The sequence below is a fragment of the Chenopodium quinoa genome, unplaced genomic scaffold (genome assembly GCF_001683475.1).
Source record: "Chenopodium quinoa cultivar QQ74 unplaced genomic scaffold, ASM168347v1, whole genome shotgun sequence".
NCBI classification, from domain to species: Eukaryota; Viridiplantae; Streptophyta; class Magnoliopsida; order Caryophyllales; family Amaranthaceae; genus Chenopodium; species Chenopodium quinoa.
The window spans coordinates 2,393,342-2,410,263 of record NW_018743942.1 but is presented as its reverse complement, the minus strand read 5'-3'; the positions used below and the strand labels follow the sequence as shown (position 1 = coordinate 2,410,263).

Here is a 16,922-nt window from a genome sequence, read left to right as displayed (position 1 = left end):
TTTTTGTTAAGGGTCTATAATGGTTCTAAGTTATAGGTTTGAATTTAATTTACTTTGGTTCGACTTTACTTTCGTGAGTTAACTTTTGAAGTTAAGTCGTTTTAAATATTTTAAAGGAGAGTCTTCCGCTGTGTGTCTTTGATAGTTGCCTTAGCCGTTTTCACAGTGGCAGTAATATCTTAGATTTTCCTATTTAAAGTTGTAAACAGGGCAAAACATGTATTTTAAAAGAAAGGAATTTCTAGGGTGTTACAATCCGTCCCAGGTGATTTATTAGGATTCATTTGAAACAGGGAATGTTTGATTTCATTCGCCGTAGGTTCCTCCTCAAGCACTACATTCATTGAATCAGTCACCCACTAGATAACTCAACCCTAGCAGCCTCAAACTCAGATGATCTATCAAAAGTAAAGAGGTTCGAAAAATACCCAGCCACAATATTGCATATTTGCGCTTCATCGTCTCTCCAAACCCCACAATCATCTAACTAACTATCGATGCGGTTCTTTTTCTTTCTTTGACTCGCCTTCCGATGAAAGTAAGCTGTATTTTTATCTTTGTCCCTCATTTCATTCGCCTGAACCCTTCCATACCAATAAGAATCCTTAAACCTTCTAAGTTCCCCCAACTTATCTGCTAGATTTTCACAGCTTGCTAACATCGCAGCGTCTACCTGACTACCTTGCGCATCCAACAACTCCTTTTCAAATCTTCTAAATTTCTTCTGAGTGCCTTTAAAAGTGGTAGCAACCCACTTTTTAAAATCCACCACACATTGCTCTAATCGTTAGTGAGTAGCTAGACATGCGATATCTCCCCATGCCTTTGAAATCACGGCCTCACACGTGTCATTCAAGAGCCACATTGCCTCGAATCAGAATAACTTCCCACCTTTCCCCCTATCATAGTAGTTCAGCGTGTCAAGAAAGATAGGAGAATGATCAGATTCCTCCCTCACTATGTGTTGCACCGAAAATTTTGGGTGCATTTCACACCAAGGATCATCACCCAAGAATATATCAAGTCTTTTTCGAACCACTTGTTGGGGTTTGGTGAGTCTGACTCACCGCGGAAACAAACCCAAAAACAAGACCGCACTCGCAATAAATAAAACCATAAACATAATTAAATTAATCACAAGATTAAGATAAGCTAATTACCTTTGACGCGTGTTTCGCTCCAAAATGAGCTCTTACTTGAAAGCTTCAAGTCCCGCTCACACGGAGACCTCCAACGAAGTCCACCCGCACCAACAAAACCGACTAGGTCCAATGTCTTGGGGTTAGCAAGACCCGACCAAAAAAACCCGAGTAATTATATTGAGTTCAAAGGTTTTCACTAATTGTGATGCCTTTTTCAACTCTTACTCAAGCATCATACCCAATGCCCATACTTGGGTATTTATAGGAAATGATAGGAGTATCATTTACTCTCCCATCAATGTGGGATAGTATGATTTTTCCATTTTATTTTAAAGCTAATATAAAATTAATAATCAAGCTAGTAATAAATCAACAAGTGGCAAGCTCATGTGAGTGGTTAGGTGAGGACCACTTGGAGAAGGGGGGGACCAAACTTGCTCCCCACTCCCTCTCCCATAACCGGCCACCTCACTCCACACACACTCAAGGACCACAAGCCACATGGCACCCACCCTTGGGCACCAAGGCAGCCAAGGTGGGCTGGCATGTGTTGCTGTCCGTGGCAACCACACCCAGCAAGCCCAGCAGGCCCAGCACTCGCATGCGGGCTGCCAGGCGCTACTGGCCTGCAAGCCCAGCATGCTTGTGCGGGCTGCTGCTGGTCTTGTGCCTTGGCCAGCGCTGCTAGGCAGCAAGTAATGGCCTAGCCATGCTGCTGCTAGCTGTGGCGAGCTGGCGCGCCTAGCGTGCTAGCTGCTGCAGCTTGTTACGGCATGGCTTGCTAGCCATTGCGCGCACAAGGCTGTGCCTAGCATGCTAGCACGCACTACGCCCTTAGCACTCGGTTAGAGCTACGTTCGGCCTGATTCCTAACGGATACTTAGGCAACCTCACATTGAGGTGCGGCCACATTCACATTCATATCTATACATGATCGAGTCAAAGAATATCCAATACTTATCCCTACCCATTTAGAGCTAGACTTGGGGGCTTGAACCCAAATCACATTAGCTTACCCAGCCTGAAGAGTCATCATCTTTAACTCTTCTCTCATCTCTTTCCATCGCCATAACCCTTGCAGCCAGCCTTAGTATCACATTCACACACTTCACTCACACATCCATATCCATATCAATCATCCTTCCCTTTAAGAGCCCTTTATCATGAAATCTTGTTTCAACACTGTGCATGTTTCATCATATTTAAAGACAACAGAAGAAACATCGTATACTTGCTTAGCTTCCTGACCTGAGCAATGTTCATTGTTTCGCATAATGTGCTAAGAAACATTTATATATCAATGATTTTTAATCATACAAAGCATATCGTGCTTAGCTCCTTGACCTAAGCAACATTCATTATGCAATAATCACTATACATTCTTAGCTTCCAGACCTAAGTGACGTTCAAAATTGCTTCTTTACACCATATATGATTCTTAGCTCCATGACTTAAGTTCATTAATCTATCGTGTCACATGATGTAATTTTCCTTAGCCTCCTAGCCTAAGAGCTTGCATCATGCATACATTATTTACAGGACAAGCAATTCAATCCATACGATTCATTTCGTCTTGCTCAAGTAGGAAGTTCAAAACTTCTTTCCTTTTTCATTATTTTATTTTGGGGAAGTTCAAAAACTTTTTCAAGTTTTCATCGAAGGACGTTCAAAAATAAAAGTTCTGTTTTCACATCTTTCTTTTTCGGGAGAAAGTCGGTACCCTCCACTCATGACAAAAATTGACGGAAATTTTTTGCTTTTGCATCTTCGTTTGCTTGTGTCTGAACACACATACACACACAAACACACACTCACAAGTCATACACATGTCATGTCACATCAAGTCAAACTTGGCCAAGTTAGTGGTCAAGTCAATCACAGTATATACGAGTCCATTGGAAAATTTATTTTTGCAGGTCTTATCTACATCCCACGTCCGGGGAAAAGCGGACCATCTACAGCCCACATCCGGGGACAAGCAGACCATCTACAGCCCACGTCCGGGGACAAGCGGACTACCATCATTTCATGACGCAAGGTTCTCGATACACATGGACTTGCAATCTCATCATCTTTCGAATTTCCTCAAGCATGGAAAGTATTATCGGTGGATTTTTCTTCAAGTATAGAAAACCGCCAAGTCGACTTTCCTCAGGCTTGGAAAGCGTTATCGGTGGATTTTTCTTCAAGTATATAAAACCGCCAAGTCGGCTTTCCTCAAGCTTGGAAAGCGTTATCGGTGGATTTTTCTTCAAGTATAGAAAACCGCCAAATCAGCTTTCCTCAAGCATGGAAGGCATTATTGGTGGAATTCTTCAAGCATAGAATGACACCATATTCTTCAGTCGGCTTTCCTCAGGCTTGGAAAGCGTTATCGGTGGATTTTTCTTCAAGTATAGAAAACTGCCAAGTCGGCTTTCCTCAAGCATGGAAAGCGTTATTGGTGGATTTTTCTTCAAGTATAGAAAACCGCCAAGTCGGCTTTCCTCAGGCTTGGAAAGTGTGATCGGTGTATTTTTCTTCCAGTATAGAAAACCGCCAAGTCGGCTTTCCTCAAGCTTGGAAAGCGTTACCGGTGGATTTTTCTTCAAGCATAGAAAACCGCCAAATTCCTTTGTCGGCTTTCCTCAAGCATGGAAGGCATTATCGGTGGATTTCTTCAAGCATAGAATGACACCAAATTCGTTCGTCGACTTTCCTCAGGCATGGAGAGTATTATCCGGTAGCTTTCTTCAGGCTTAGAAAGGCACCAAACTCTTCAGTCGGCTTTCCTCAAGCATGGAAAGCATTTCAACGAATGTCGCTCGGTGAATTCCTTCAAGCTTAGGAAGCTCCCAAATTCGTTTCTCACCGATACACTGGTGCCAGATACGTATTCTATCCCTTTACTCTTTTATCTGTGGAATTAACATCTTTCTGCAGGTATCGGCGTATGTAGAGTGATTTAGGATCGCAGAACGTCTTAAATCATTCTCCGTCCCTATCGGCTACTTTGACTATCGTTTTCGAAACTGACGTTTCTACAAACACAGTCAAAGTGGGGGCTTCTGTAGACACCTAAAAATGGCTCCCCAAAACCAAACCCGATGATGAACAACCTTTCACCGCCATTATTGGTCGGGTTTAGTATTTAATCCCGAGAGTGCTTAAAAAAATCGTATTTTATTTTTGAACAGTCCATGGATTAGTCTTGATGTTTGGTAAAAGCATAGTTTTAATTTCAGCCTAAACTTATTAATTAAATTTTAGCCCAAGCCTTTTTATTTTATTGTTTTATTATTTATTTTTGGCCCAAACCTTTTATTTATTTTTATTTAATTATTTTCTTATTTTAGCCCGAATAATAAAAGTCAGAAAAAGGCCCGAAATTATCAATCGACACTTAAAAAAGCCGAAAGAAATTAGGGTTAAAAATGAATTTAGACGGAAAATGGACTGGAATTTCCCACGCCACGGCAGACTGCCACCGTGTCACGGGAACCCTTCCCGTCTGACGGTGGGACTTCCCGTGACACGGGAGGTCTGCCGTGACACGGGATGTTCCGTGTCCTTTCCGCGTAAACCCTTAACGCGTTTTTCATCACGTTTTCTAAAATTTCCCGCGTCACTCCAAAACTGTACCGTGTCACGGGAAAGTGTACCGTCTGACGGTACAGTCTGACCGTGTCACGGTACAGTCTAACCGTGTCACGAGATACTTTTTTAGGGTTTTTATCATTTTAGTGTTCCATGTGCTCCCTCAGCACATTTTCCCTATAAATACCCCCTCATTTCTGATGTACGGGGCAACCAGAATTTTATTATTTTTATTTACTCTCTTATATGCTTTATCCTAAACACTAGCCTACCCTTCTCTACTTCAAAATTCCTTCTTCAAGTACTCAATGGAGTCCATATTTTACTCGAGGTTCTGTCCTTAAACCAAGGCGTGAAAGTTGCAAACAAACAGAATCGAAGTAAGGATCATGCTCCTTTTATTTCTATTATTTTTCTAACGATTTTATGTTGTTGGAATTGTGATTAATTTGGTTTTAATATTAATTTATTCTATTATTGATCACCGTATTGCATGTTAAAGGGAATATGTAATTGAAAATCACGCCTAATAAGATAATTTGGACAACCGGTTTAGGATCCTTTTAATCTTATTATTAATTGAAGTGATCAACAATATTTCAGAATTATGTGTGCATTAATCTTAAACCAATTTAGTTAAATAATAGTTTGGAGCGAATTGAATTATTGTTTGTATGCCTTTGAGATCACAGGAGTGCTTTTCAATATAAGAATCGAGTAGAGGCCAATACGGGCGAATGTGACTCCATGACTCACTTCGTACCATCATCCCCGATCCTCCTTTCGTGGTTCCGAACCATATGGAATTAGTAATCTCATGGATTATGAATGGGGTGTAACCTTCACGGTTCAATCGTTGTTGCCTATCGTTGTCCCTTATCGTGGTTGCCTTTTTATGATCCATGAACAGTTTACAAGTTCCTTAAAAACTTGTTGGCGGCTCCCTACTTTATTTGTCCCTAATTTTATTATGTTAATTCCCACTTCCTATGAGTGCCAAGCATATTCACAACATGCTTTTACGTAGACGCACTTCGAGCGACGCCTATAGACGTCTAAATAAATATTACTCGGTTGACTCATTAATTCCTTCCGAATTAATTCGTCGTTTCGGTTTGTTGAATTCTTGGGTGTGACCCGAAGGGTTCAGTCAAGATTAAGCTGTAATATTAATTATTCATTAATATTACTGATTGGAAGCGGCCTCCACCCAGGCATTCCGATCACTTGACCTCACTGAATATATTAGCTTTCTAATAATTCTGAACCCACTAACGGAATAGTACACTTGTTCGAAGGACACCATTCCTTTCACCACTGTATCCTCTTATCTTCCCCATTGCCATGTGAATTTACACCTCTTACACCCCAAATCTCTCAATCCGCAAGCATCAATCGCACCACAAAAAGCATCCATAAAGCATTCCCTCCTAACAACACCACCCTCCTTCTCCGACATGCTCACAATTTCATTGAAATCTCCAAACATAATACATGGGATAGTGCAAGAGTTTTTCAGATTTTTCATTAGTTCCCACGTTTTATGTTTATTAGTACCCTCCGACCAACCATAAATACTAATGGCTCTCCAACACGACACTGAATAGGATATACTATTAATGTGAGAATCTCGCCACCAAAAACACATTCCCCCCAATCTCCATGAACTACTTAGACACATTCCATTCTCAAAACCACATCTCCTCTTTACTATCTCTAGAACGCTACTATCAATCTTCGTTTCCATTAGAAACACCACATTCGTCTGCTCCCTCAAACACAAATCCCGGAGGGCTCTATCCGTCCAAGGGTTGTCAATCCCTTCGATGTTCCAGCTTAAGAGTTTCATTGCTCTCCGAGGGAATGGTCAACTCCATTACACTCTACTTGATTTATACTGGCGCCAGTAGTCGAACCCATCTCACCCTTCATTCTCTTTTCAACATTCTCCTCAAGACCCAGCTCTCCCATACTCCTTTAACTTTACCTGTCCTCATTTTAAACATATCATTCACAATACACTGAACCTCACTTGTACCATACCCCTTGTAGACACCCAAACGTGTCTCCCAAAAACTAAACCAGTGATGAATATCTTTCACGTAATTTGATTATCGAACAAGGTGAAAGTGTGAAAAGTCTAGTGATGCGATTGTTTTTATTAAAATATCTGTCTTTCTGTTTTTAAAAATATTCCTTTTATCCTCTATTTATGAAAATAGAAAGTCCAATTTAGTTTGGTCCATGATAAGGGTCCAATAATAGTGTAGTTCGATCGGGCTCGAAAATAGTATCCAACGATATATTATAAGCCCAATTCTGATGAATAATGAGGAAGTTATGGCCTATAAACTAAATTGGGCCCGAGATGAATTTCATATGTGGCCCAATGATCTAGAGGAGGGCCTATTAATTATTATTCCTAAATTTATTAGGATTGATTTAAATCTTCTGGAATAATCTAGAATGTTCTTTTAAATTCTAATGGAATTAGGATTGATAATTATATTTTAAAGAGTTTTATTTGGAATAAAATAAGTGTTTTATGATAAACCGTATTTTAATTTAATGAACGCGGAATTTGCTGCTTAATCATATTAAGAAGAGGATTCCGTGTGCAAATTGCGTTTTAATTCTGACTTAGTGCAAGACAACAAGTCTGTCGCCTGGCACTAATAGTTGTCCCCTGACGCTAACAGCTGTCACCTGGCGCTGGTGTCTGTCGTTTGGCGCTAACTCCTGTCGTTTGCGACAGGAGGTATTTTATTCCGAATGGGACTTGATGAATATTTTTTCTATAAATAGGGGTCGTATTTCCCCGTTTTTTTTTCATTCACAACCATCTAATTCTATTCTCTCTCTAAAGCTAGAAGCTTTCTCTCTCTCTCTATTCACTGGGCGAAAATATGTAATGGCCACCGGTTGAAAACCCCCCATTGCCACCGGTTTTGAACCGGTGGTCATTTGGGGGGTGGCAATAAAGCATCGCATGGCCACCGGTTACAAACCGGTGGCAATAGTCGTCATGGCCACCGGTTAACCGGTGGTAATAATAATTATGGCCACCGGTTAACCGGTGGCAATAATAATGGCGCGGTTTTTTTTGGAGGGGAAGGCTGACTATTGCCACCGGTTTGAACCGGTAAACCGGTGGCAATAATAAGATTTAAATTTTTTTCCTGCAATTATTCCTGCAACTGATCCTGCGATAATATTCTGCCATATTATTGCTATAAATCTGCCATAATATAATTATTATTAATAATCATAACAAGAATTAAAAATATATATTCAGACTTTTATAATTAAAAACCAAATGCAATACAACATAAGCTTATAAAGTGTGATATACAAAAAAATTCAAACAATACTAATAACTAGTCAGTATTGTAGTCTAAAGTTAATAATTAACAAAGTATAAATTCAAAATGATGTCACATTTACAAATTGAAGGTGATGAAAGATGCCAACATGTCTCGAACATCATTAAGCTCCTTGCTTGTTAACGGATCTCCCTTTTGCACCTTGCAAAACTTGGAATATATATAAATTATGTTAGAATAAATTAAATTAATTAGGTAAAGTAAACATGTGAGTAATAAATATGTAAAAAATTAAATACTTGGATCAAAACGGTAAAAAAATTAAATACTTGGGTCAAAACGGTCAAAAATTAAATACTTGACTTCTACTTGCCCATTTTCTACATTTTTAAAAAAATGACCAAGTTCTTTCTCATAACATGTAAATTACACTTAGTTATAGGTGGCTAAGCCTTGAAATCACAGAAAAAGAACATTTTACTAAGTTTAAGGTCGCATTTTCATCTAAAATAGCCTAAATAAGGCCTATTTGACTTCTACTTGCTCATTTTCTACATTTTAAAACAAAGGACCAAGTTCTATCTCATAAAATGTCAATTATACTTAGTTATAGGTGGCTAAGTCTTGAAATCACAGAAAAAGGGCATTTTACTAAGTTTAAGGTCGCATTTTCATCCAAAATAGCCTAAATAAGGCCTATTTGACTTCTACTTGCCCATTTTCTACATTTTTAAACAAATGACCAAGGTATTTATCATAAAATGTCAATTATACTTAGTTATGGGTGGCTAAGCCTTGAAATCACAGAAAAAGGGCATTTTACTAAGTTTAAGGTCGCATTTTCATCCAAAATAGCCTAAATAAGGCCTATTTGACTTCTATTGCCCATTTTCTACATTTTTAAACAAATGACCAAGTTCTTTCTCATAACATGTCAATTATACTTAGTTATAGGTGGATAAGCCTTGAAATCACAGAAAAAGAGCATTTTACTAAGTTTAAGGTCGCATTTTCATCCAAAATAGCCTAAATAAGGCCTATTTGACTTCTAATTGCCCATTTTCTACATTTTTAAACAAATGACCAAGTTCTTTCTCATAACATGTCAATATACTTAGTTATAGGTGGCCAAGCCTTGAAATCACAGAAAAAGAGCATTTTACTAAGTTTAAGGTCGCATTTTCATCCAAAATAGCCTAAATAAGGCCTATTTGACTTCTACTTGCCCATTTTCTACATTTTTAAACAAATTTCCAAGTTCTTTCTCATAACATGTCAATCATACTTAGTTATAGGTGGATAAGCCTTGAAATCACAGAAAAAGAGCATTTTACTAAGTTTAAGGTCGCATTTTCATCCAAAATAGCCTAAATAAGGCCTAATTGACTTCTACTTGCCCAATTTCTACATTTTTAAACAAATGACCAAGTTCTTTCTCATAAAATGTCAATATACTTAGTTATAGGTGGCCAAGTCTTGAAATCACAGAAAAAGAGCATTTTACTAAGTTTAAGGTCGCATTTTCATCCAAAATAGCCTAAATAAGGCCTATTTGACTTTTACTTGCCCATTTTCTACATTTTTAAATAAATGACCAAGTTCTTTCTCATAACATGTCAATTATACTTATTTATAGGTGGATAAGCCTTGAAATCACAGAAAAAGAGCATTTTACTAAGTTTAAGGTCGCATTTTCATCCAAAATAGCCTAAATAAGGCCTATTTGACTTCTACTTGCCCATTTTCTACATTTTTAAACAAATGACCAAGTTCTTTCTCATAACATGTCAATTATACTTAGTTATAGGTGGCTAAGCCTTGAAATCACAGAAAAATAGCATTTTACTATGTTTAAGGTCGCATTTTCATCCAAAATAGCCTAAATAAGGCCTATTTTACTTCTATTTGCCCATTTTCTACATTTTTAAACAAATGACCAAGTTCTTTCGCCTAACATGTCAATTATACTTAGTTATAGGTGGCTAAGCCTTGAAATCACAAAAAAAGAGCGTTTTACGAAGTTTAAGGTCGCATTTTCATCCAAAATAGCCTAAATAAGGCCTATTTGACTTCTACTTGCCTATTTTCTACATTTTTAAACAAATGACCAAGTTCTTTCTCATAACATGTCAATTATACTTTGTTATAGGTGGATAAGCCTTGAAATCACATAAAAAGAGCATTTTACTAAGTTTAAGGTCGTACCTCATCAAGATGTATGGTGTTGGTACAATGAGTCGCTATGTCAAGCATGAATCTCATCACGTATAATCCACAATCAACTCCATTATCTTGTTGTGGGAACTAGAATAGGAAAAAATCAAATGAATCAAACGTCACATAAAACCCACAATTGTTTTAGCAATGTTTTTTAAGATAATCACAATATGATGTGGCATTACCACAGGTGATTTCCATGTAGGACCCCGTGGAGCACGACCATGTATCTTCTTCATAATACTATAGGAAAGTAAATTCAAATTTTATTAGTTTGACTTCTAAATGAGTTAGGTTAAGATAATCAACACTAGGTAGCTATATTTACTTTTGTAGTACTGACATCACGAGGTACTTCTTTGTTGATCGAGCTAAATCAAGGTGAAAGATTGTGTTATTAGCAGGACAAAAAACCATGAGGAACCAATGAAACCTACATAAATTCACAATACACAAACAAATCAATAATTAGGGTACAACAAATAATTCAAATGTAGAAAGAATTGAATTACACATGGTTAAACGTACTCCTCATAACATGGGGCGAATATGAACTTGTCTCCCGCACGCATTGATTCCCTAATACTATGATTAACATAATACATCACCTCGGGGGAGTTGTGTAAGATTCTAGTCTCGGATGTCTGTTCGGGGCATAACCACCCAACTTTACTAGGGGAATCAATGTCACTTAAGTGCTCCCGTAGTGCTCTACGTGCATGTGCAATGAAAAATTAATTGACATATATATGAAGGATAAACAACACTAATATGAATAACATAATTAATTTAAGTGGCATGTGCCCGTACCTCATGAATATTTGAATGAGAGAAATGTTAAGCATTGAACCTCTTAAAAATTCCTTCACATCTTGTTTGTTTAACCATGCACTTGCATCCTCATCATAATGGAACATTGCCTTAGGAAGTGTAATTTCAATGGGAATCGTCACTAGGCAAATGACTAAAACGATTGTGTAGAAAAGTTAAATCCTTAGTGAGCGATTGAAGGACATTGTCTCCAACAAGTGGAGTAGGTTGCATGGCTGAACCTTTCGAAGAATTCTTTTTCGACACTTGTTCACTCTTCGACCCTTGTTCACTCATCTTCTTTGAAGGTTGATCAACGCTTTTAGGCTTCTCCACCTTCCTTCTCTTTGATGGTTGACTTTTTTTCGAAATCTGATCAAAACAAAGATAATTAGAGTTCAAAAAATTTTAGCCGGGGTTTAAGCTAATAAGTACGCATGCAGATTTGTTATTTTGCACAACATCAAAATAAATATTACCTCGTTGATCAACCTCACCCAAGCACGTGGCCGTTGCACATAGCTACCCTTTGCTTCCCAAAGAAGAGTAATCCCATCATCCACTATAGGCACCGGTAGTGGGATGTTTTCAAACCCAGCAATGTAAGAATTGATCCCGACCGAGTAATGTTGTGGCCTAAGCGATTGGAAATGGACCGTATCACCAGTTGTCGCTTGTGCACTACCATACGCCACCAACTGCAACTCTCCTCCATTTGATAGCCCCGAGGCTAGAAGTGTACACTTGGTCTCTACCTACACCAGTAACGAAATTTACATGTAAAAACTGAAATTATCAAAAAGGGTCTTTTCCTACACAATTGATCATGTAACAAAATTCACTATGTTAAAATCAAACACGCTCCCTCGAATCCTAAATTCACCTCTAAATCTGGAAATTCATGGGGTGTTGGATTATCAACCTCCCTCGAGTCCGCATGTGTGGGAGTAACAACCTGCAATAATTAATCAATAATGCCACATTAGATCTCACGTAACTCACAAGCTAGGCCAAAACTAATAGATAGAAAACTACCTCATGTATCTCCTCTTCTCCATGTCTCTCATCTTCTCCTTGTCTTTTTGGGTGACTACTGGAGTCGACCGGTGTAGTCGAGGGGAACGGCAAGGGTAAGTTCATTTGCTTCGCCCAAGCATTGAATTCACCTATTAACTCATTGCGAACTTGTTCCTTGATGGATGCCACCTTGGCATCCAATTCTTCCGGTGAGTTAACACTTGCTCGAGATCTTCCCATTTTTGTGTATTCTGAACCCATCACCTTCTCCCATCCTAGCAACGTCCCTCCCATACCTACTACCCGGCCTTGATGGTAGGGCTTTCCCAAAGCAAGGTGAAGGGGTCTTTCTCTATAGTCGGGACCAGCTTGCCTTCAACAACTTCTGTAGTGTACTCAAGTTGTAGCATAAGAAAAATGTTAACATGAATACATAAAATGTTTTTGTATGGTAAAGTTTCAAATAGCTTACAAGTTTATCCGCCACTTTTTTTTCCGGTTCCTTGATGACCCATTTTCCGGTATCCTTATCAAAGGAATGTAGAGAACAAATGAAATCGCCAGCACGACTAACCAACGTAGTGATCGTGGAGTTGGTGGGTTCTGAGGATGACCCTTGAGTCACAGTGGGGTATATACCCTCCTTCTCCCAAGTTTACCTCCATTCACCAAATGTCTTGGCCCCCGTACGATGGCGGTACTCCTTCTTCAATGAACTTGCCTTGTTTTGCTCTCAAATTTCCTACATAAATAGTAATGTTAGCATCATTACTGCAAAAAGAGTCAATATATTATACAATTCTCATTAGATTTAGTAGTTCTTACAATTGCTTTGGGTCAAGTTTTTTGAATAACAAAGTCTTTCCACTCGTCCTCCGTCACGCTTGGCCATTTTTTCCACGGTGGGTCTTGTTCCTCAACATCTTCCTCATTTCCACCTTCACCATCATTTCCCTTGGAAGCTTTCTTCTTGTGTTTCTTTTTCTTATAGATCCATCCACTGGTCAAGTGGGTCTTGAAGCCTCTGAATCTCTCCGCTAGTAAAGAATCAAACACCCTTCTCTTCTGGGGATCATTAGGAATACTAAACAGCTTCTGCAATCACAAATACAAGCAATTATTATTTTCCATTTACAAACAAACATTAGGTGAAATTATTTGTAATACATGTAAATGTGCATTTGAACAAAAAACTTGCCCTGGTATCATCCCAAAATGTTTGAATCAAGCCTGGAGGTACTTGCTTCCAAGAAAGTGTAATGGGGATTTTGCGCGAACATATGCCAACTTGGTTTGCATATTTCCGAATCCATTGGCCAATAGGTCGGCCTCTTTTGTCATACTCCAACACCATGGAACCGGTTGGCTTCTTAAAACTTGTTGTTGGACCCCTACCCTTTCTCTTAGCTGGTGCCTTTACCCCCACTCCACCACCTGTGTTCAATTGCTCCTTTCCTTAGCTTTGAGTTTGAGGAGTAGAGTTCTCACCAACAATCTCAACAATTGACGAATCAATAGCAGGCGCACGTTCAGCTGAAATTTCAAATTCATCAAGCCTGCGTTCAAAAGCATCTTGTTCCTGATCTTCTGGCTCACCCAAATCAGTCTCCTTGTTGACATCATATGGCTCGTCCTTGTCCTCATCCTCATCCTCATCCTCATAGCCATCATCATCATCCTCCAAATCCTCTACTAGTGGGTCATAATCGTCCACCATGAGTTATAACACTTGTCATTACAAACATAACAAGATATTAGGTCCATAAGAGATAAAAATGTTGACATATAGGTCATAATACATGTTAGTATATAAAATATTAAATTCTATCATTTTTGATGCATTTTGACGTAACTTGTTATTTTCTAGTACCGTTAACACTAAAAAAATTAAATTCTATCATAATATGTCAATTTTGAGATATACTTCATTCAAATTAAATGGTATAGTACCTCATTCTAATATTCCTTCGTTGTGGTCTGACCGCATATAACATGTCTAGTCGTCTATGTCATTTGATGCAATAAGTCTAGGAACAGTGAAAGGTGCTGAATCATCAAATGCATCGTATTCTTCCTCATCTTCAACATCTCCGATGCCTAGGATTCTTATTTTCCCAGCTAGCACAATGGACCATCTTGAATCGACTGGGTCAGTTACATAGAACACTTGCTTAGCTTGAGAAGCTAGGATGAACGGTTCCGCACTATCATTCAAGTGCCCAAGATCTACAAGAGTAAAGTCATCATACTTGACATTACGCCTGATATTATCGACCCACTTCCATTTGAAAAGAGCAACCGTGAAGTTACAATAATCAAGCTCCCATATTTCTTGAATTCGACCGTAGTATGACAATTTTGCATCGATAGGTGATTTATCCTTAGCACTTGCAAACTCCCTTGACGATGCCACAAGCGTTACTCCACTGTTTTGGGTCGACGTAGATTTCAAATCCCGACCCTCTGTCCAAAAAGTGTACCCATTGATGTCATATCCCTCAAATGAGCGAACATCATCCCTAGGACCATAAGCAAGCCACCTTACTGTATCGGTGACACTATCATCCAAGCGACTCATCACTCGTTGACTAAACCAACTCACAAACCTCTTATTATGCAACTGCATTAGTGCCCTTTCACCTTTCGATGGAAATTCATCACGCAAACTAGCCATGTGCTCATCTAAATATGGGTGAACATCCGCAACATGGTGAAACACATAAAGGTGTGCTTGTAAGAATTGATCTCGATCCGGTGACATTCGTTTCGACCCAATTGTGCCATGACCATCCAGTCTCCCTTCATGTCGAGAAGCAGGAAGACCACTAGGTTCAGCAACGGCTAAATAGTCGGCCACAAAATTACCAATCTCCTCACTCACGGTCCCTTGAATCATGCTTCCTTCCGGATGAGCCGGATTCCTTACTTTATCTTGCAATGTGCCCATGTTTCTTTTAAAAGGATAGCACCACCTCAAGAAAACTGGACCGCAGCTTAATCTCATGCACCAAATGAAGAATGAGATGCACCATTATGTCAAAAAATGAGGGTGGGAAATACATCTCAAATTTGCACAAATTCACAACCACATCCGTTTGCAAAGCATCAAGTGTACAAGGATCAAGCACTTTTCTGCATATTGTATTGAAAAACGAACATAGGCTTGTAATAGCTTCCCTCACGTGCTTCGGTAAAATACCACGTATTGCAATCGGTAGAAATACTTGCATCAACATGTGACAATCATGGGATTTCATACTTGTCAGCTTCAGTTCTCCACTTAAGGATACAAATCTTTTCATGTTAGATGCGTACCCAGATGGAACCTTAATGACATAAAGACATGCACAAAACATCCGCTTTTCTACCCTTGACAATGTGTAGCAAGCCGGTGGTAAATACTTCTTCTCAACCTTGCCTTTACCCTCATCTCTACTCTTTGAAGCATCCAAGGCCTTTCCCTTTCCCTTGCTATTCCCCTTTCCTTTTTTTCGAAACATTTACAGTTTCTTGTTCCGGTTCCTTTCCCTTTCTGTCCTTCCCCTTTGTAACCTTGTCTTGAGGCCACAATTCTGGACGAATCCCGATCTCTTCCAAATCTAACCGTACACCCTTTCCATCCTTTGTTTTGCCTGAAATATTAAAAAGTGTTCTCACAAGAGCATCACACAGATTCTTCTCTATATGCATCACATCTAGACAGTGCCTAACATCATGTTCTTTCCAGTACGGAAGCTTCCACAAAATTGATTCTTTTTTTAAAAGAGATGTTGAGACCGGAGCTTTTTCAGATTTTTCAAACATTGTTCGTATACCCTTAACTCGAGCATAAACCTCAACACCGGTCAATGGCCTAGGCGCAGTCTCCTCTTCCACTGTCCCATCAAAAGCCTTTTTTTGCCTACGGTACGGTTGATCACGCCTAAGGAACCTTCGAGTCCTTATATACACATCTTTGTGAGAATTCTTAAGGTATATGCTTGATGTTTCATCAATACATATGGGGCATGCTTTTTTCCCTTCAACCTTGTACCCACACAGGTTTCCATATGCAGGGAAGTCATTCATGGTCCACATAAGGGCTGCACGCAATGTGAACACCTCGTTCTTATGAGCATCAAAACAAGAAACCCCTTCGTCCCACATCTTTCTCAAATCGTCAATTACTGGCGCAAGGTAAACATCTATGTCATTTCCAGGTTGCCTAGGCCCGGTTATTAGCAATGAAAGCATTATATACTTCCGTTTCATACATAACCAAGGAGGCAAATTGTAGATCACTAAAAGAACCGGCTAAGTGTTGTGTTGGGTACTAAGAGTGCCAAATAGATTCATCCCATCTGTGCACAACCTAAGTCTTAAATTTCTGACTTCATTACCAAACTCCAGAAACTTCAAATCAATGTTCTTCCATTGCGGGGAGTCAGCCGGATGCTTCAGCATTCTGTTTTTCATCCTTCCCTCGGCATGCCACCTCAAGTTTTTAGTGTCTTTTGGTGTTGAGAATAGACGCTTAAACCTTGGAATAATAGGAAGATACCACAACACCTTAGCAGGAGGTCCCTTCGTACCAGGATTGCAACTCATGCGCTTGTAGCGCGATTTCTTGCATCGTGGACACTCCTCCAATTGTTCATTCTCATTACGATACAAAATACAATCATTAGGACAGGCATGTATCTTCTTATACTCTAAAGCAAATGGACACATAAGCTTCTTTGCATAATAGTAAGACATAGGAATTTCATTCCCATCAGGCAACATCTCACTTAATGCGGTCAACAAAGAAGTAAAACTAAAATCCGTCCACCCATGCTTCGACTTAATGTTAAAAAGT

At 39.1% G+C, this 16,922-nt stretch overlaps 1 protein-coding gene across 1 annotated transcript; it reads right to left on the bottom strand.

Annotated features, from left to right (window-relative positions):
* Positions 1-11,749: 11,749 nt before the first annotated feature.
* LOC110688894 lies at positions 11,750-12,385 on the bottom strand. Its single transcript, XM_021865654.1, has 3 exons — positions 12,104-12,385; positions 11,927-12,023; positions 11,750-11,823 (listed from the first exon to the last, which is right to left on the bottom strand). The coding sequence occupies exons 1-3, from the start codon at positions 12,377-12,379 to the stop codon at positions 11,750-11,752; spliced, it is 447 nt and encodes a 148-aa protein (XP_021721346.1). The 5' UTR covers positions 12,380-12,385.
* Positions 12,386-16,922: the final 4,537 nt, after the last annotated feature.